This window comes from Muntiacus reevesi, chromosome 3 (genome assembly GCF_963930625.1).
Source record: "Muntiacus reevesi chromosome 3, mMunRee1.1, whole genome shotgun sequence".
NCBI classification, from domain to species: domain Eukaryota; kingdom Metazoa; phylum Chordata; class Mammalia; order Artiodactyla; family Cervidae; genus Muntiacus; species Muntiacus reevesi.
The window spans coordinates 29,982,812-30,002,608 of record NC_089251.1 but is presented as its reverse complement, the minus strand read 5'-3'; the positions used below and the strand labels follow the sequence as shown (position 1 = coordinate 30,002,608).

Sequence of the window (19,797 nt, the reverse complement as noted above, 5' to 3'; positions counted from 1 at the left end):
GCCAGGGTTCCACGGACTGGAGGAAGGCAACATAGAATATCCAGACTCTGGGGGAGTTTGCTAAAAAAACCCAGCATCTGGTGTTGGATGCGGCAGTTCCTGATTTCTGCTGGGAGGGAGGGTTTTCTTGGAAGCCTGACGCTAATTTTATGGAACCTTTGGACCGGCCGCGCACAGGCTTTCCCCAAGGTCGTGTGAGCTGTCAGATCATGGGGCCCCGTCAGCCTGGGGAGGGAACCGCCGGGATCTCAGAAATGGATGCACCCAAATTCCAAGCACCAGTGTCTTCCTCAATTATTTACAAGGAACACGATGTGGTGGAATGGAATCTAATTCATAATGCCTCTTTAATGCCTTTGTAACACAGTATTCACAATATTCCCTTCTCATCTCAGCACGTGACAAGTTGCCACTGTTGAATTCCCATTAATATGAATTATGGGTACAATATATTTTGCCCAATATCCTCTCCTCAGCCTAATATTGTGGGCGAATAAAAAATCATACGTTCAGCATATTCTTGACGCATGAGGCGATGGCAGTGCAGACTCTGTCTGCTCCTGCTGGGGTGGAGGTGCCAGAGCTGGGGGGGGTCCCCCGGCCCCCGAGCTCAGTTGAGGTGAGTAAGCTGCGGAGCTTGAGGCTTCCCCAACTCTGCTCTCTTCTCGGGATCCCAGGCACCATCAGATCCAGGTTGTTCCCGCCCCACGGCAGGCCCGTGTCTCCACCTCATGGCAGCAACACGAGGAGGCAGGAAGCTGGCTGGAAGTGTGCTCACAACGTGAGCCGGGGCACTGCACAACCCGGCTGGGTTATGCGGTGAGGGTGAGCGTGGCACCCGCCTTGTGCAGTCATTGTCAGAGGCAGTGGATGAATACACTTAGAACCCTGGCCGGCCCTATTAGGGAGCATTCAACAAACATTAGCGACCTCCAGGACATGTCTGGGGCCCTGGCTGGCTAGCAGTCCTGAATTGCGTCCTAGGATGGCTTCTGAGTTCACGAGGAAAGTGCATGCTTGTGCCACGGGCGTCATGTGTCATGTCCGGAACACACTGCTGGCGAGATTTATAACTGCTGTTAAACTCGACACAGTTGAGGCTTCACCTACAGCCCCCAGGTCTTGAGGTACTGGAGAAAACGATCACAAATACACCTTCCAATGGCTCTATCATCCCCCAGGGCCCTTCTTCCTCCGGGTGTGGCTCCCCGCCGTCCTTGGCAGTCACCTGCTGAGAGTGGGAAGGCGGAGCATCCTCCCGAGGCCGCGAGGCCACCTCGTGAGTCAGCACAGGACTCCTCCGTGACACCGGCCCGGCCGTCGCCCGGGCCACCCTCCTGGAGGCCCGGCCGTCCTCCCGCCCACTCCTCAGGGGCTCTTCCCCGCGTGTGGATCAAGCCTGCGTCGGTCTGTGTCTGCCATTCTAGACCCTGTGACTGGCGCTCTCATTTCTCTGCCTGAAGGAAATTCCATGATGAGTCAGCTTTGCCTGGATTTACATAGGTATTTCCTCTCTCTTTTGATGGCCGGGCACTTATTTATTTCTACTTTTTTTCGCTGTGGTCACATATGTATGACACAGAATTGGCCATTTTTACCATTTTCAAAGTACACGATTAGTGGCAGTCATTACATTCACAATGCCACGCAACCGTCGCCACTATTCTAATCCTTTTACACGACCCTAATCTGAAAGTGTACCCATTAAATAGTAACTCCCCATCCTCCACTGAGCTCCTTTCTGTCTCTATGAATGAGGGTATTTCTTTTTATAAAGTGTTTTTGCTTTGCTCTTTCTTGTGGACCTCACCACAGTCCAGTGAAGTGGGCACTGTTGTGTCCACCTTATAGGTAAGGAAACTGAGTCTTGGAGAGCTTAAGTGTCCTGCCTCGAGGTCACTCATCCAGTGAAACATGGACTTGGGCCTTGAACCCAATCTCCTCCCCTTGACTTGGGGTCTTCCCCCATTCCTGGGAAGAATGCCTCCCAGAAGGGAGATGGTAACAGTTACCTTTTCCTGCTCTTTTTTTTTCTGTTCCCCCAAAGCAGTGCTGACCCTACAGGAAAGGCAGTCATAAGTCACGGCTCTTCAATCCCATCTGAAGTTAAGCACCAGGATTCCGCGGCATCTCCAGGGCCCAGCCCATGTTTAAATCCATGGGAATGGCCAAGGCACCAAGAGAGAGCGCCCCCTTGAGCTTGGGTATTGCTGGTATTGCTTCAAGCCTACCTGGCAATACCTGTGGGTAGTTTTGATGATCCAGACTAGCCTTCTGGGACAGAACAGGCCAGTGCAGTCTGAACACAGCCACGAGTGTGGACACCAGCTATGCACAATGTCATGGACCAACATAGAAACCCTGAGAAAGAGAAGATGTGGCCTCGAGGCTCAGGGTTCCCCAGGATCCTGCATCTAAGCTGTGTCTACACCTCCCACACAGTTTGGTTCAGCTTGGCTCATCACCCCTGGGAGGTGTGGGGCTGGGCTATGCAGTCCTACACGTGCTTCGATCCTGACATCTATGGTTGTTTCAAGTTGTTGATGAGCTTACCTGCTTCAGTGGGAAGCCTGTGCTATCTCTTTAGGAGATGCCACTGACTCTGGGGGAGATGTTCATGGAAAGATGTTCAACCAGTTACTCACAGATTTCACTGAGGACTGTGCGAAGGGGGCCCATATAGAGCTAGATGCCTGGACCCTGGAGCTGGACTGCCCAGGGCTGAGGCCTAGCCCTGCTGATCTTGGACAATCCCCTGGTCTTTCTCATTCCGAGTGATGGTCATAATAATGATCTCAGAGGCCTGCGATGAGGATTTAAAAAATTTCTGTTGGGAACTTCCCTGGTGGTCCAGGGGTTAAGAATCTGACTTCCAATTCAGGGGACATGAATTTGATCCCTGGCCAGAGAATTAAGATCCCATGCATCCTGGGGCAACTAAGCCTGTGTGCTGAAACTACTGAGATCGCCCCCTCTGGAGCCCATGAGCCACAACTAGAGAGTCCATGTGCTGCAACGAAAGATTCTGCATGATGCAGTGATGATCCTGCATGCCGCAAGTAAGGCCCGACTCAGACGAATAAACAAATAAGTAAATAAATTAAAAGTTAATGTTAAGCAGTGCCTGGAACATAATGACTGCACAAATTCTTTAAATGAAACAAACGCAAACTGCAGGGAATTAGAGGTAAGTGGGAGAAAAGTCTCAAAGAGGTATGAATACTTGAGAGAAGAGGTTGCAATCCCAGGACTCCAAATGATTTGGGAGAGAGGGGAAGAGGTGTGGAACCCAGGGTGAAGACCTTGATGTGTAGAATCCATACAGCCAGCATGGCTTTGTTAGTTGCAACACCGACAGTGAGCCCACAGAGCCCTCAGTCTGGCTCACATGCAGGTCTCATCTTCATCCTTATCACAGGCAGACATTGAAATTACTCCTCTTTGAAGACTCATCCACAATGTAGATAGATATGGGTGAAGATGAGGTCAAAGGCATGTATTCCTACCTAACCCCACAATAGGCGCTAAATAAAAGAATAAATCACTCCAAAAATCACTGTGGATGGTGACTGCAGCCATGAAATTAAAAGATGCTTGTTCCTTGGAAGAAAAGATATGAAAAACCTAGAGAGCATATTAAAAAGCAGAGACATCACTTTGCCGACAAAGGTCAGAATAGTCAAAGCTATGGTTTTTCCAGTAGTCATGTATGGATGTGAGAGTTGGATAAAAATGGGTGACTGCCAAAGAATTGATGCCTTCTAACTGTGGCGCTGGAGAAAACTCTTGAGAGTTCCTTGGACAGCAAAGTCAATACTAAAGGAAATCAACCCTGAATATTCATTGGAAGCTGTAGCTGAAGTTCCAACACTTTGGCCACCTGATGTGAAGAGCCTGCTCATTGGAAAAGACCCTGTTCCTGGGAAAGATTGAGGGCAGGAAGAGAAGGGGGTGACAAAGGATGAGATGGTTGGATGGCATCACTGACTCAGTGGACATGAGTTTGAGCAAACTCTGAGAGATAATGAAGGACAGGGAAGCCTGGTGTGCTGCAGTCCATGGGGTTGCAAAGAATCAGACATGACTTAGCAGCTGAACAACAAAAAGAATAAATATTCATATGCCTAAATTCATTCTGTCCTCAAACATTTATTGAGGACCTTTATATACTGGGTATCATGTGAACCTTACTCCTATGGAGTTCACTGCCTAGTAAGGAGACAAATTAAAAAATGGATAGGTACCATATATTATAGGTATTTATAGGGACATAAACAAAAGTGTCATAGGAAAAAAGAAATCAGCATTTTTCTTTTTTTTACCATAGAGGTGTTAACATTTAGGGTGTCAGTTGCAGGATGAACAAGAGTGTTTCTGGGCAGGCAAGAGAGGGAATGAAAATTCTGGTAAGAGGAAGTGGCAAGTTGCAGAGGCCCTGGAGCCTGAGAGCTTCTCTCATGTGGCTGAAGTGGGTGGAAGGAGTGATGCTCTCAAATGACCCCATGGTTCAGGCACCCAAGGTGTTGGATTCCACTCAGAATCCAACATGGCCCCATGAAGTATAGGGACTGCAAGCTGTGCCCTGGTGTTGGCATTCAGGGAAGCAACAGACCGCAGAAGCCTGTACATAGCAGAGAGCTGAAATCAATGAGTAATAGGCAGAGAGCATCACAAAGGCCACTGCAGCCATTTTTAGCAGCCAGTGTGTCAGGTGAGGTCTGGGAGGTGGAAGAAGACATCTATCCTGTTGCTTGGGAACTGTCTGTGCTGTGGAGACAGTTTTAAAAATAATTTATTTTTAAAATACAACCAGCATAGGTATTAGTTCAGGTAACAAAAACCCAGAGGCAAGCAGGGCTGCAGCATTTGGGCTCTGGTGCCAGATTTCTGGAATTCTCTTGTTTTTCTCTTCCTTGTGTGTTGGCTTCACCCTCAGGCTTGTAGCATGATGATTATAGCAGTTCAAGGCATCATGTCCAGACACGACCATGTCCAGAGGAAGAAGGATTTCTTTTTTTCTGTGACTCTTCCTTAGAGGCAAGAAAACCTTTTCCAAAGCCCCCAGATAGGATTACCCTCGTGTTCCGCTGGCTAGCACTGGGTCCATGGCCCTTCCTGAACCAATGACGGGGAAGGGAAATGGGATTGCCACGCCTGGTGTTGAACCACCGTAATCCCAGTGGGGACCAGGGCTTGCTTTCCCAAAGTGTGGGAAGTGGTGGCTGCCTGAACAGAACTGAGGCTGGGTAAACAGCCAGCAACCCCCACCACAGACCTCAAAGGTTACTTTGTCAAGTCTGGTGTGGTTCTCCACCATCTGCACCTTCACAGCAAGGGCCACCCGACTCACTCACAGGCTTGGCCATTCTACTTCCCCATTTCTACCTCCTATCCCCTTGCCTGCTGGCTTTAGGGTCACTTCTCATCTGGTGAAGGAGATCTTTAAGGAGCAGGTCAAGAATTTGGTTCTTATTCGATGCTAGTCTGGTGCTGAGTTGGGCAGGGCATGGAGCACTCTGCTTGCTGGCAGCCCCACAGGGTGGGGGCATGGGGAAACCCCTGTGGCCTACTAGAAACGAAAGAGGACAGTAAGCTTAACCAAGCTGCTTGGGCCTCGGAGCAGGTCTGGCAAGGAAGGGGTCATGTGGTGACAGAGAGTGCTTTCCTTAAAGGACTGTAGTAGTCATCGGCTAGCAGTTTAAGGGAGAGAGGTGCTGATGACTGGCCTTCTGTGGTTGGAGTGGGCATCTTGCTTCCTTTCTGGCTCCCAGGACTCCTGTTATGGTGCTGGGGAGTGCAAAACACCTATCCATCATCTCATGAAACATCAGGAGAGGGAAGGCTGGGAAGGCAGGACCCCTACCCTGATCGTCCAGAACGTTGTGTGGCAGACTTCTCTGAATGTAGACTGATGCTCTTCTGGGTTCTCATGGTTCTTTATTTTTTAATATTTATTTATTTATGGCTGCACTGCAAGACATGCTGGGATCTTAGTTCCCCAACCAGGGATCAAACTTGTGCCCCCTGCAGTGGAAGCATAGTCAATCACTGGACCACCAGGGAAGTCTCAGATATGGCTCTTTATTTGCCAGAGGAAAATGAGGTTTTCCTGCTTATGAGTTCTAGAGGTACAGATTCCCAGTGCAAGGGAATGTGCCTGGACCACTGGGCATGGCAGCAGAGCCACACAGAGTTCTTCTAAGACTTCATTTTAAGGCAGCAAATACGGTGTTGAGATGGATAATCTGCTATATTACATCAGCGTCACTCTGCGGGGACTCCACAGTGACCCTTCACGATGGCATGAAGCTCTGGAAGGACTCAAGCTGATGTGGCCACCTGTGTCACAACTGGGAGTAAAGCAGGGGTAGGGTCTGTCTGAGTTTGGAGGAAATTCTTCTCGCTGAAACAAAACTGAATCCATAGATGCTGATGGTGAACAAATGAGACCAAAGGGCATTCAGCTCTCCTTTTTATGCTCTCCTGAGTTATTTTTAGCATTACAGTTTCCAGTTAACAAATGGGCTGGGTTCTGAAAGTTCATTTGTAATTTGGCTGTTTAGATTTTGGAACATACTTTCCCTATAAAAATACAAGGTTATAAATGGTGATGAGATTCCCAGGCTAGTTTTCCAAAGCCTATTTAACCCATAATGTAGCTAAAATACTGTCAAGGAAAAAAAATTGTTTAATCGCAACATGAGTAATTAAATGGAACAGGGAAAACCATTAAAACTGAATAAGAAGTAGATTTATGTTCATCTTGAATGATGCTGTTTGCAGAAAACCTAATTTAATTTAAGAAGAGGTCTTTCCAAGGGCTTTTTTGGGAATGGCGCGGGATTTATCCTATTAGGGAGAAAGAGCCTGGACTCTGTTCGATCTGCAGTTATTGTATATTTGCATCATATAACTGGCTCCCTTCCCTGATTTTAGGCTCCTCAGAAAGTCTTCTGGTCTAAATTTGTTTTCTTATGTGGATTCTCACTGGGAAAAGCCCACGAAGGTGGTCTCCTTGGGGGTGAATTTTTTATTCTGAATCAGTAGTTTAGCATCTGTCTTTGAGAATATCCTGGGAAGAGCAGTGTCTCAGTTCCACCAGCTCTGAGGCAGTGATGGGATTAAGCATTGGAGCCTGGAGGACTGAGGTCCAAGACCTGCCAGTGGTGCATTCTCAAGGTAACTGCTTCGGGCAAAGTTCCCTGGGGGCCAGCTGCCCTCCCTTCTCCATGGCAACACCATCCTCACCAGGTGTCTCCTTTCAGATCTCCCTAGGGCAGCTCTTGGTGTGGATGGCTTGGGTGTCACCCGGGTATGTATAAGTCACACTGGTCCCCTGTTGATTTTGCCCACCAGGCCATATAGATTGGTTTATCGGATTGGTTCTGTTCTTTCTGTTTTGGGAATGCAAGCCTTGGCCAGAAGCTAGAGAGTGAATAACCGTGTTTAAGCAAGTGTGCTGGCAGCACGGGGGCGGGGGTTGCATATTGCAAAAATTAACACAAAGGCTTTTTGTCCTTTTGTGTCTGCCCCTTTGCAATATGGTGAAGCACTTTCTAACCAGAGGCAGGACCTTTTTTCCACTTGAATTTGACTTGGCCTTGTGACTGCCTTGACCAACAGGATTTTAGCAAAAGTTCCTCAAGCAGAGGCACTTGTGCCCTGAGCCTTGGCTTCTTGCTGCTCTTGGAAGTCTAAAACCTTCCAGTGTGCAAGTCTGTAATAGCTGTACAAAGAATAACAGGCCACACGAAGAACTGAGATGTCTCGGCTGGCAGTCCGCTAAGCACAGACGTGTGAGTGAGGCCTTCCTAGAATGAGCCACCAGCAAGTAGCCACCATGCAGTTGACCACGGGCAAATGAGAGAAACCAGTCCAGAACTGACAACAAACCCACAGAACTGGGATGGTTTTACGCCACTAAATATTGGGATGGTTGTTACGAAGCAAAAGCTAACTTCTATACACAACTGGCTCCAGTCAAACCCATCTCACAACCTTCCTTCAGAATCCACAGCTGCCTTCTATATAGATACGGTTCATCCCTTACAAATATGGTAACACATATAACCTTCTCCCTTCTCTTTGCCCCTTTCACCAAAAGTCTAAGAAATTAAGCCACTCAAATCTACCCTGCCCGAACTATAGGCTTTGGAATGGGTGCTTGGACAATCATGACATTTTTCAATTTTGCACACACTTTGTGACTGACGGATGGATTTTAAGTCAATGAGGATACAACCCGAACTGTGGCTGCCACTTAAAGGGTAGGTGAAACCCATTAGCTGGGCGCGAACAGGCACAAGTCGTCTCACGATGCATTATCAGTGCCTGGTAATGCATCACAAGGGAGATCACAAATCCTTGTTCATGGGGCAAGAAACGGCCTTCTGGAGAGGCACACACAGTCTGGAAATGTGCCACAAAAGGGGCTTGAGTGATTCTCCCAACTTACTGAGCCCACTCTGTAGCCCTTGGTTTTCAGCGTGGAAACAGGAGGAAAGAGATGACTACTTCTCATTCTGCAACTGTGCAAAAGCTGCCTTTCTATCCATTCTTGTACCCCCAGAACCACAGGAGAGGGGGCCCCCTCTGCTGGCGGTCTTGTGGTCATTCCCATGATTTCCCATAGAAACCCCAGATCATCCCCCTCCCCGCCCCCCCTGCCAAGAGGAACATTTCTCCAAAGAATTTAGGTCATGTGAGGAAGTCATTGTCTCTAGGGTCATTAGGTCCCCCCTGAAAGCCTCAAATGCCCATAAATGTCAAAAAAATCTGAGGACAGAGCCTGCAGATTCCGTGGCCCCTTTTGGTTTTCCTTAGGCCTGGGACACAGGAGAAGTCTCTCTCTTCCCGGCCTAGATTTATTTTCAAGTGTTTAGCTCTGAGGAACGATGGGAATGTTTCAGCATGAGTGCTCCTGACCACGTGGAGAAAAAGCCCCCGATACATTTCACAGACATCAGCGAGGATCCTGCAAAGTCCATTCTTTCAAGAACAAAATTGCATTTTATGAAGCCGTCCCTTTTCTGTTTCATCTGTCAAGCAGGTTTGCTGAGAATAATTTAAATTTCACGCAGCAGCAACTGCAGGGCCGTGAAGCTTCCTTTCTATCCCATAAACAGGCCTGGGAGCCTTTCTGCTTCTCAGTGGCATTCTCCCTCTGGGTCCTTGACTGCCTGGAGCCTAGAGCCAGAGTACTGGCTCCAAACAACAGGGGGATTGGCCTCCCCCAAATATATGAATACTTTGTCAGACTCAGTTTCTCACTTGCCTTTGCAAAATGAACTTTTATTGAGTGTTTAACAAGTGGCAGGTACTAGTCTATGCTTTTCTGCACATAGTAGTTTAACCAATTCTCACAACACTTCCATGAGAAACATATCATTATCATTCCCATTTTACAGACAAAGAAACTGAAGCTTAGAGAGGTTCTTGGCTCCTATGCGGTAGACACAGGATTCAAACCCATTTCTGTTTGACTCAAGGGCTTGAAGTTCTCACCAGCAGTGCAATGTTGAGTTGACATAATTTTCAGCCTAGATTTTTTCCACCTATAACACAAGAGGTAAATATACCCATTTTCTTGCCAAAATTCAGTGTCTGCTGTCAGCTAGGTGGACGAGGGGATGGGAAAAGTTATCATAACAATGCTGCAATGTTGGTTACCATGGTGAATACGTTGTGCCAGGCAGCCTGGGCTGGGGAAGGAGCCAGCCCAGGCTGGTTCTGTTTCTCACTCCCTAGGTGACCTCTGCAAGTCTTTTTTTCTCAAAGTCTCACTCTTCTGTCCTACAAAATACAAGGGTAGAGTTGCATGCTTACTTCTCTTGGCCTGGGAACTTGTGTCCTAGAGGATTAAGAGCTGACACTATGCCCCAGGGAGGCAGTTTATTGGTCTGAGCCAGAAGTGTGTGTGTGTGTGTGTGTGTGTGTTGGATTGTGTGTGTGAGTGAGTGTGTGTGTGTGGTGTAAGTGAGTGTATGTGTGTGAGTGTGAGTGTGTGTGGTGTGAGTGTATGTGTGTGAGTGTGTGAGTGTGTATGTGTGTGTGTGAGTGTGTGTATGTGTGGTATAAGTAGTGTATGTGGTGTGTGTGTGGTGTGTCAGTGTGTGAGTGTGTGTGTGTGAGTGTGTGTGTGGTGTAAGTGAGTGTATGTGTGTGAGTGTGTGAGAGTGTGTGTGTGTGGTGTGTATGTATGTGTGTGCGTGTGTGTTAGTGTGAGTGTATGTGGTGTGTGTGTGGTGTGTCAGTGTGTGAGTGTGTGTGTGTGGTGTAAGTGAGGGTATGTGTGTGAGTGTGTGAGAGTGTGTGTGTGTGGTGTGTATGTATGTGTGTGCATGTGTGTGTTAGTGTGAGTGTATGTGTGTGTATGTGTGTGTGTATGTGTGTGTGAGTGTATGTGTGTGTGTGTATGTGTGTGTGTGTTTATGTGTGGTGTGAGTGTGTGTGGTGTGTCAGTGTGTGAGTGTGTGTGTGTGTGTGTGTGTGTGTGTGTTTATGTGTGGTGTGTGTGTGGTGTGTCAGTGTGTGAGTGTGTGTGTGTGTATGTGTGTGTATGTGTGTGTGTGAGTGCACGTGTGTGTGTCAGTGTGTGAGTGTGTGTGTGTGGTGTAAGTGAGGGTATGTGTGTGAGTGTGTGAGAGTGTGTGTGTGTGGTGTGTATGTATGTGTGTGCATGTGTGTGTTAGTGTGAGTGTATGTGTGTGTATGTGTGTGTGTATGTGTGTGTGAGTGTATGTGTGTGTGTGTATGTGTGTGTGTGTTTATGTGTGGTGTGAGTGTGTGTGGTGTGTCAGTGTGTGAGTGTGTGTGTGTGTGTGTGTGTGTGTGTGTTTATGTGTGGTGTGAGTGTGTGTGGTGTGTCAGTGTGTGAGTGAGTGTGAGTGTATGTGTGTGTATGTGTGTGTGTGAGTGCACGTGTGTGTGTCAGTGTGTGTCTCTGTGTGGGTGTGAGTGTGTGTGTGAGAGTGTATATGTGTGTGTGAGTGAGTGTGTGTGTATGTGTGAGTGTGTATGTGTGTGTGAGTGAGTGTGTGTGTCAGTGTGTGTGAGTGTGTGAGTGTGTGTATGAGTGTGAGTGTGTGTTTGTGTGTGTGTGCATGTGTGTGAGTGTGTACGTGTGTGTGTATGTGTGTGGTGTGTATGTGTGTGTGTGAGTGTGTGTGTGTGTGTGTGTGTGTGTGTGTGTGTGTGTGTGTGTGTGTGTGGTGTGTATCTGGCTAGGCCCTACCCATGCTTCAGTCACCCAGGAGTTGTGTTTGTCTAACTGGCCTTTCGGCCTTGCATCTAAAACATGCAAGAAATCTTCAGGCCCTGGAAAAAGAAAGAAACCAAAAGATCAACTCAGGCCTGGAGGCAGCAGTGACAGAAAAATTGTCATCATTTCCCTGAGCAGCCGCTGGGAGCACAGCCAGCCTTCCTCGCCCTGGAGAGCCAGGACTGCCCCTAACGCTGGGCGGAAGCAGCCCCACGCTGGGCAGGGCAGATGAAGGGGCTGCCGTCTCTACATGGGTGGTGAAGGTCTGGGATATGGGGGTGCCTGCAGCACTAGACCCTCTACGGAGGAAGCCAGGCCAGGACATTCAAGCGGCATTTACCAATATGGGGTGGTGAAAGTGAAAGTCGAGTGGTGAAAGTGTTAGTTGCTCTGTCGTGTCTGACTCTTCGCAACCCCTTGGACTCTAGCCCACCAGGCTCCTCTGTCGGCAGAATCTCCCAAGCAAGAATACGGGAGTGGGTTGCCATTTCCTTCTCCACAGGATCTTCCTGACCCGGGGATGGAACCAAGGTCTCCTGCACTGCAAGCCGGTTCTTTACTGCCTGAGCCACACGCGGGGCGGGGCGGTAGGAATACACAAAAGGAAGTGAGACCCACAGCTTCCATGCAACTACCTGACTCTCCAAGTTGTCCACCAGAGGGGGCCTCTGCCCTGTGTAGACACTGGGTTTTCAGGACCTCCCTGGTGGTCCCGTGGTTAAGAATCCACCTTCCAATTCAGGGCACTTGGGTTCAATCCCTAAGAAGTAAGATTTCCCCCATAGCACGGAGCAACCACATGGGTGTGCCACAACTCCTAAGCCTGCGCGCCACATCTAGAGAGAGTCCACGCATCACAATGAAAGATCCCTCCTGACACAGTGAAGACCGGATGCAGCCAAATCAATTAAAATAAAAAAAAAGTCACTGGGCTGTCTTGGAGGAAAGGGCCCATGGCTGACAAAAGCTTTAAGCTGCTCACCGCCATCACCCATTACTAGGTGGTGCTAACTCAGTCTCTGTTTGAAGCCCGTTGGATGCCCCCTTCCCTCCAGCCCATCTTGCTGATATGTCACCATGGTCAGGTCACAAGGTCAGCTTAAGGCCTGCGTGCATGCTAAGTTGCTTCAGTTGTGCCCGACTCTTTGCCACCCTATGAACTGTAGCCCGCCAGTCTCCCTATCCATGGGATTCTCCAGGCAAGAGCACTGGAGTGGGTCGCCATGCCCTCTACCAGGGGCTCTTCCTGACCTAGGGATCGAACCTGCATCTCTTACGTCTCCTGCATTGACAGGTAGGTTCTTTACTGCCAGCTGGGGAGCCCCAGCTTGAGGCTTAACCACTCACAAACTCAGTTCCTTTCCCTGCCTGCTTGGGGCCTAGCTCTTGTTTTCTTATCTGAAGCCTTACCTTTTCCTCTTGGTGAGGCCAGAAAACGATCACCTTTCCTTACAGGGGCAAGGCCTTGTCCTGTAGGCCTCCCCTGGGAGACAGGGCCAATGGCGATGATTTCCCCCATAGTGCTCTGTAAGACATGTCCTGTGTGCCGGGCTTGACGTGATTCTGAACTCTACATGAGTTTTAACCCACATGATCCTCACAACTTTGACAGGCAGGTACGACCACTTATTCCCGTGTTACAGAAGTGAGGCCCAGAGAGGTTATGCAACTGGCCCAGGGTCACTCAGTCAGCATGAGATAGAATGGAATTCAAATCCAGGCAGTCTGGCTCCAGAGTCTGTCTTCCTCCACTCCACAAAGCGGCCTCTGCCAACAGCCTCAACGGGAGAGGCATCCTCGGGTCACTCGGTTGCACCATCCAGGCCGCAGATTTGTTATATCCTGGCCCATGAGTTCCCTGAGGCCAAGAGCCAAACCTTGGCTGCTCAGTGAAGACACAATTGGTCGACCAGGGAAACCACAGATACCTCCTACAGGCTTGCCGGTCACTTGATGTGGTCCCATCTTGGGTTAGACAAGTAGGCTGGGGACAGGAGTCTGGGGGGTCGGCAGTTAGGCCAGAAGGGCAGAACAGAACCAGAGCCTAAGTTCAACCCCAAGGCCCTGGACGGAAGCCACTGCTATACTTTGTCCTCTCTGCCCGCCCCCACTCCCCTTGCCCCATTGTTCTGGGCACCCCAGGAATCCAGGGTGCAATCAGGCAACTTTGCTTGACTGGACAAGCCTCTGCAGGTGTGAAACTGGGCTGGAGATGGTTACGGGGGAAGGTGTGCCAAGGAGCTGGCTGTCCACACAGGCATGAACTTTTGGCCCCTCTCCCCTCCCAGCCGCCCAGCTTTTTCTTGCCCAGCTGTTGTTTTCTGTCTGAGGCTGGGTTCCTTTCCTCTGTATGCTGTGGTTTGGGGCCCAGCCAGTTAGAGATGATGAATATCAAGCTGCTTGAGAGCAAAGCAGGAGCCGTGTGGGTAGGGCAGGCCCTCCCTGAGTTTCCTCTCCACTTCCATGGCTTGGCAGAGCCCAGACCCCAGCCTGACACTGTCCCTAAAAAGGCCTCCATCCCTGAGAGGGTGGAAACCATCAAGAGGGCTCCCGGGCCCAGCTCCTCCCTCCCCACCTGGAACCCCGGTCATAAGCTCCAGATGCTGCCATCCTCCACATGGCCAACAGCTGGCCTTAGCTGAGTGGCTGCCAGATGCGGTCGGCGGGGCGGCCGGCCGGGTCCCCTGGGCCGAGGTCACCGCCCCCGGAGCCGTCTTGGGGGCGGGCGCCTGGGGCGGAATGTGTTTGGCTGGTCTGGGGGCATTGTGCCCACACTTAGCCTCCGTCTCCTCTCCCCTGTCCAACATTCCTTCCCTTTCCACCTCCGTGGGGTGGCGTTTTCATAACAGGAAAATAAAATCAATAAGGCACTGCCGAAGATGTCAGTGCGCTCCAAGCTGGCCTCCAATGGTTCCATTGTCTCGGGTCTCTGCCGGGCACTGCGCCGGCAGCACTCACAGTTATTAATGGGAAGCGAGGCTGAAAGGGAGCTTTGAAAATCGCCGAGACAAAGGCTCAGCACACCTGGCGCGCCACTTCCCAACATCACCGCCACCTCACAATGGCTGGGGCTGGGGCTCCCCTGCCTTTAACTTCTCCCGCAACTTTTATGAAAGCACAAAAGACTAGACACACACACACACACACACACACACACACACACACACACACACAAATGCTGGCCCTGAGAAGGCTCCTAAGAGGCAGCGCTGAATGCCTGGCAGAGGTGAAGGGACCTGCAGGGCGCCTGCTCGCCCAGGACACAGGATGGCCGCGAAGGGGCTCCCTGCCACCAGCGTGGGTCCCGTCCCTCCAGGGCGTCTGAGCAGCCTGAGGGGCACCAGCTCGGCTGGAAGCCAGGCAGGAGCCTTGGCGACATTTTCGCTTCCATGGTCGTGGATGGTAACCCAGACTGTTTTCTGCTGATGTTTCTGGGGGCTGCAGTCACTTCCGGAAGAGGGAAAATCACATGAAACAGACACCCCTGAGGCCTGGGCTCCTCCAGGAAGGTCCCCCCTTGGACCTCTCCCATAGACTCGGTTCCTCCGTGTCCTCAACTGGACAAAAGATGTCACGGGGTTGTCTGGGGCTTGGAGGGGACCCTGGGTGTGCGCACACTTGATACTAATGCTGGTTGATACCCAGCAGTTTTATGACCATTTAGGACCAACTGCTGGGCAGAATCTTCTTGCAAACTTGTCACCGGAGCTCCCGGGGGCTTACCCATCTACAGTCACCTACTTAGAGACCCTGTATCACCACCTCAGAGTTTCACAGCCCTTTCGCTGGTTAAATGCGTGGACATTTAACACGTGGCCTCAGCACCTGCTTGTCTTCCCACAAGTTAGTCGCAGAGAGAGAGGCTTTATGGAAACTAAAACCACGTGAACTTTAACAGTGGCCCGGCGCGGCCCCAGGGCCACCCGTACTCTGGAGGAGGAAGCGTCCGGCTGGGGGCTGTGGGGGAGCAGGGTCCCCCTGCCTGGACACCAGAGGGGTCTTACCTTGGTGGTGGTGGCGGGGGCGGAGCTGGCCACGAGGCTGGTGATGGCCTCGCCACTGCCGGTGGTGCAGGGCGTGGGGGCCGTGGCAGGCGTGGGCAGTCGGGAGGGCCCCACGGGCAGCGGCAGGAGGCCGGGCCGGGCGCTGAGGCTGCTGGCAGAGCTGCCCCCTGCCCCAGCGGTGGCGCTGCAGATGCTGGTGGTCCCATGGGTCCCGTTGGCACTCCACTCGCGGCGGTCCCAGCCCACCCGGTAATCTCTTTCGAAGCGGCTGTGGTGCCGGGACATCTCGCTGGGCCGTGGCTGCTCCTCACGGGGAAACAGAGGCCGGACCTGCTGGCACAGAGTGGAGAGGAGGACAGTTTAAACGAAGGGCAGCGCCGCCGGGATGCGAGGACAGCCACGGCAGTCAGCACCCATTAGACGTCCTCTCTGGGCGCAAAACCGTTAGCTCATTTCATATTCACAGCAAGCCCACAAAGCATGGATCATTAGCCCCATCACAGATGAGAAATAAATGATTTGTCCAGGATCACATGGCAGAAATGTAGTCAATGAGATTTGAACCCAGTCATGGTTTAAAGCGATGCTTTCTGTTAGGTAGCATCACATTGCCCTGGACAATGCAGGCATGTGCCTGCTAATTACAACTGGGACTTTGTCCCCCATCCCTGCTGTGAAAAAAAGATCCTGTGGACCCCTCAGGCCCTGTTATCCTCAACACTATGTTAGGGTGAAACAGCCACGTCGGGAGACTCACTTTGCGGTGAATGAGCACCTTGACAACAGATCTCATTTGATCCTTAGAGTGGCCTGTGAGTTGGCAAGGTCATCCTCCCTTTATGGGCCAGGGAACTCATTAAGAATAAGTGATTCCCTCAAGGTCCAAAAACTAGAAGGTGAGAATGTGGCCAGGATCTCCGGCCTCCAGACTGTGACTCAGTGTAGGACTGAAGTCCGAGGTGTTAAGCCTTAGGGAGTTGAGAGTTCTCTTTTATAACCTGCGACTCAGTTGCTGGCACCAGAGTCCCCCGGGGTCCCCAGCCTCTGTGAACCAGACCAACTCCATGCAGCTCTCCCGAATATCCGAACAGAAGGCCCTCCGTGTTGTCATGGAGACCTAGACACACCAGATACCCCGAGGGCCTCCTGTATCATCAGGGATCGAATTTAGCTCAGCACGACCATGACTTGCCTGGCTCCGCACCAGCCACCCTCAGTCAGGAAGGATGTAAAGATACAGGAAAGGCTGTCCCAGTGACAGAGGCCTCAGGGAGGCACAGGCAGACGGGAGAAGTTAGTGCTAGGGTGCCAGGGGCAGATTGAGGTGTTGTCTCCCTGCACATCACATTCCCAGCTCTGCCCCCGGCTCAGGCACAGTGTGGTTCTCTTTGATTCTTTTCCTTTCTCCACACACTTTCTGTCTAGGGTGTGAGCTCCTGGAGGTCAAGGATAGCTCCTGGCTCACTTTTCTAACCTGCCAGTCCAGCTCAGCTCAGACTGGGGGCTCTGGCATTGCTGGCTAGTAAACAGACCACTTTATTTTACAAACTTATATTAAGCCTGATTCCACTCTGGTCCTTGCACATCCAGACCTAGGTGCCAACTTCTAGTGCCACAGAGCCAGAGCCTGGGCCAACCGCATCCAGGTTGTGACGGACAGGGCCCTAGCAACAACTGCCCCCTACCTTGGCACTGTCCCCTCTGCTGGACACTTGACCCCCCACAGCCTGGGCTAAGCCCCAGGTCCACCTGAAGCAGAGCTGACTGTCCCTCTTAAGTTGGATGGTGAGTTCACTGTTAATTTCATCGCTATGCTTCATAGCTTACACCATGCCACAAAAATTGTATTCAATAGTAACAAAAATTGTTGTTTCATCTATTCAATAGTAACATCATCAAAATAAAAATGAACTTCCTTTTGATTATTCTCACAAACTTTTCCAACTGATGTTCTCAGGAACATCAGTTGGTTCTCGTCACAATCCCCGCTCTTGCTCTGTTATCTGCTCCTGTGTGGTTCTGGTCACTCCTCTGGGGTCATTCTCACTGAGGTCAAGAAGGACCTATTTGTTTCATCCCGTGGGAAGTTTATGCCCATGTCTTCCTTAACCCCCCACAGCCGACCTTCTGGAAAGCTCCTCTGTGCAGTCTTGGTGACATTACATTCTCTCACTTTTCCTCCTTCCTCTACCACCCCTCCTCCTGTCTGCATGACAGGCTCCTCTTTCTTGGCTCATTGTCAAGGGCCCCTATTTCCTCTTCTTTTCTCACCCTCCACCCTGTCCCTGGATGACCTCATTCAGCCATGTTTCCTGCTGCCTCCCTCGCCCAGCACCACACCCACCATCCTGCTGCCTGAAGGTGCCTAAACATGGTACATCCTTAAATCAACTCATTGTTCTTTTGCTCAGACGTGCATTCTCAGGAATTCCCTCTCAGAGAAAGCCATCTGCCTGTCCCCATGTCCGTCCCCGTACTTCACAGCAGGGCTTTTGCGTCTGTTGCTCTAGTTGTTTCTCAAAATCTGCCTCCCTCCATCTGCACATCCACCCCAAATCATGCCTCCCACATACATTATCTCAACCGGTCCTCTGCCCCCAGCTTCATCCTTCTTGTCCATCCTCCACCAACAGCCCTTGTGGCTTTTTAAAAAAGCTTTGTTTATTTTATTATTACTGCCTTTTGAATCTTTTGGCTGTGCCTTGTAGCATGTGGGATCTTAATTCCCCAGCCAGGGATTGAAACCAAGCCCCCTGCATTGGCGGTGTGCAGTCTCAACCGTTGGACCACCAGAGAAGTCCCTCCCTTATGGTTTTTTAAAGCACAGGTCTGGTCACCATCCTTTCCTCTCCTGCTTTAAATACTATCCTTTTGATAACGATCCAGACTCCTTGGGGTGGCCAGGGGACTCTTGAGCATCTGGGCTGACTCTCTTTTTTGGCATCATCATTCATCATCATTCATTCATTAATGGACTTCCCTGATAGCTCAGTTGGTAAAGAATCCACCTGCAATGCAGGAGACCCAGGTTCGATTCCTGGGTAGGGAAGATCCATTGGAGAAGGGATAGCCTATATAAACTCAAGTATTCTGGCCTGGAGAATTCCATGGACTGTATAGTGGTCGCAAAGACTGAGTGACTTTCATTTTCACTTCTCATTCTTCCCATCCCGGAGATGAGGTGCTATCATTCCAAACACATTACAGTTTCTGAAGGTATCTCACCCTCTCTCTGCCTGCGGACAAGCCCACTCTGTTCCTCTGCCAGAACCGGCTTCCCTTGAATCTGGCTAACTCCTGTATGTTTGTTATGATCCAACTCAGCCACTGACTCTTCTCAGAGGTTGTATTAACCACTCTTTTCCCAAGATCAGGTGAGAGGGCTCCTTTGTCCCTCTGAATATCTGCACCCACCATCATTCCCGCATCTGTGGATGGCTGTTGTACATTTTCTACCCTTGAGAGTAAACTCCAGGCTTTATTGTTTCTATAATCCCAGCCCCTAGCAATGCCTGGCTTAGAAGAGTGTTCAGGAGATATTTGCTGGATAAATAAACACATGTTTATTTCTTCTTAATTGCTTAATGCTTAAGGAAGGGACAAACACATTTGTGCAAAAAGAGAAACTTAGACATAAAACCTTGAGTCTTCCAGCTGGAAATTCCCTGAAGGCACTGTCCTTTAGGGAGTTAGGAACTGTCCTTTCTAGGAAATTAGACCTGGAGTCTCTGAGGACAGCTCTGAAAGGAGGATCTACATGTCCAGGGGCAGCTGAAGCCCAGGACCTAGACTCTGGTCTCCTGAGGTTCACCTGTCAGGGCAGGGCTCTTTCTAATTACCAGTGCCCTTGGGGTGACTGCTTCCCTAGGCTGGATCCTAAGTGGGGCCGACATGATGTTCCGAGTTTAAAACACAGTGTCTTCTTTCTGCCCATCCAGAAAGACCCCTGCATCCTCCCTCGTAGTTAACTTGGGATGATGCATCTGAATTCACACAGACAGAATGAGTGGGGAAGGGATGAAGGCCATTTCCAGACCTCTCTCTTTAAAAACATCTGGTGCGGCCCTCTGCTTGCCCTGGTGACCTCAGAGGCCACATCTTCCAGCCAGTGCCATTATCTGATGGAAGAGGGCTGCACCCCATCTCAACCTCAGTGCCAGACTTGGCACAACTGGTATATAAATCTTTATCTTTAAGGCCCTGAGACTGGCAGTTTATTTGTTACCTAAGTCTAACCTGGCCTGATTGGTGCTAAATCAGCCCCTACATTCCTACAGAACAACACAACCTCCCATATTGTCAAGGAACCATCTCCTTCCAGCTGCTGAGGATGGAGATCAGGAGGGCTGGCGTTCAGGAGGCCTGCACCCCTGAGACAAGCCCAGAGCTGGCACAGCATGTTTGGGATCCAGTCACAGGGGCCTCCTGGGCCCCAACAACACTTCTGATGCCGAACACACTTCTCAGCTTTCTACCTTGGAGGAGAGGGGCCCACTGGACCACACCGTGGCTCTCTCCTCCTCCCAGCCTTGG

The 19,797-nt window shown here is 50.5% G+C and overlaps 1 protein-coding gene across 3 annotated transcripts in view; it reads right to left on the bottom strand.

Annotated features, from left to right (window-relative positions):
* Positions 1-19,797, bottom strand: part of KLHL29 (kelch like family member 29) — a 327,657-nt gene that overhangs the window by 129,426 nt on the left and 178,434 nt on the right. For 2 of the 3 annotated variants that reach the window (XM_065928635.1, XM_065928632.1), the window contains one exon: positions 15,265-15,594. In XM_065928635.1, the coding sequence (XP_065784707.1) occupies positions 15,265-15,549 (285 nt within the window). In that variant the 5' untranslated portion in view covers positions 15,550-15,594. Of the gene's footprint in view, positions 1-15,264; positions 15,598-19,797 lie in introns of all 3 variants that reach the window. The other variant, XM_065928633.1, reaches the window with a different exon arrangement.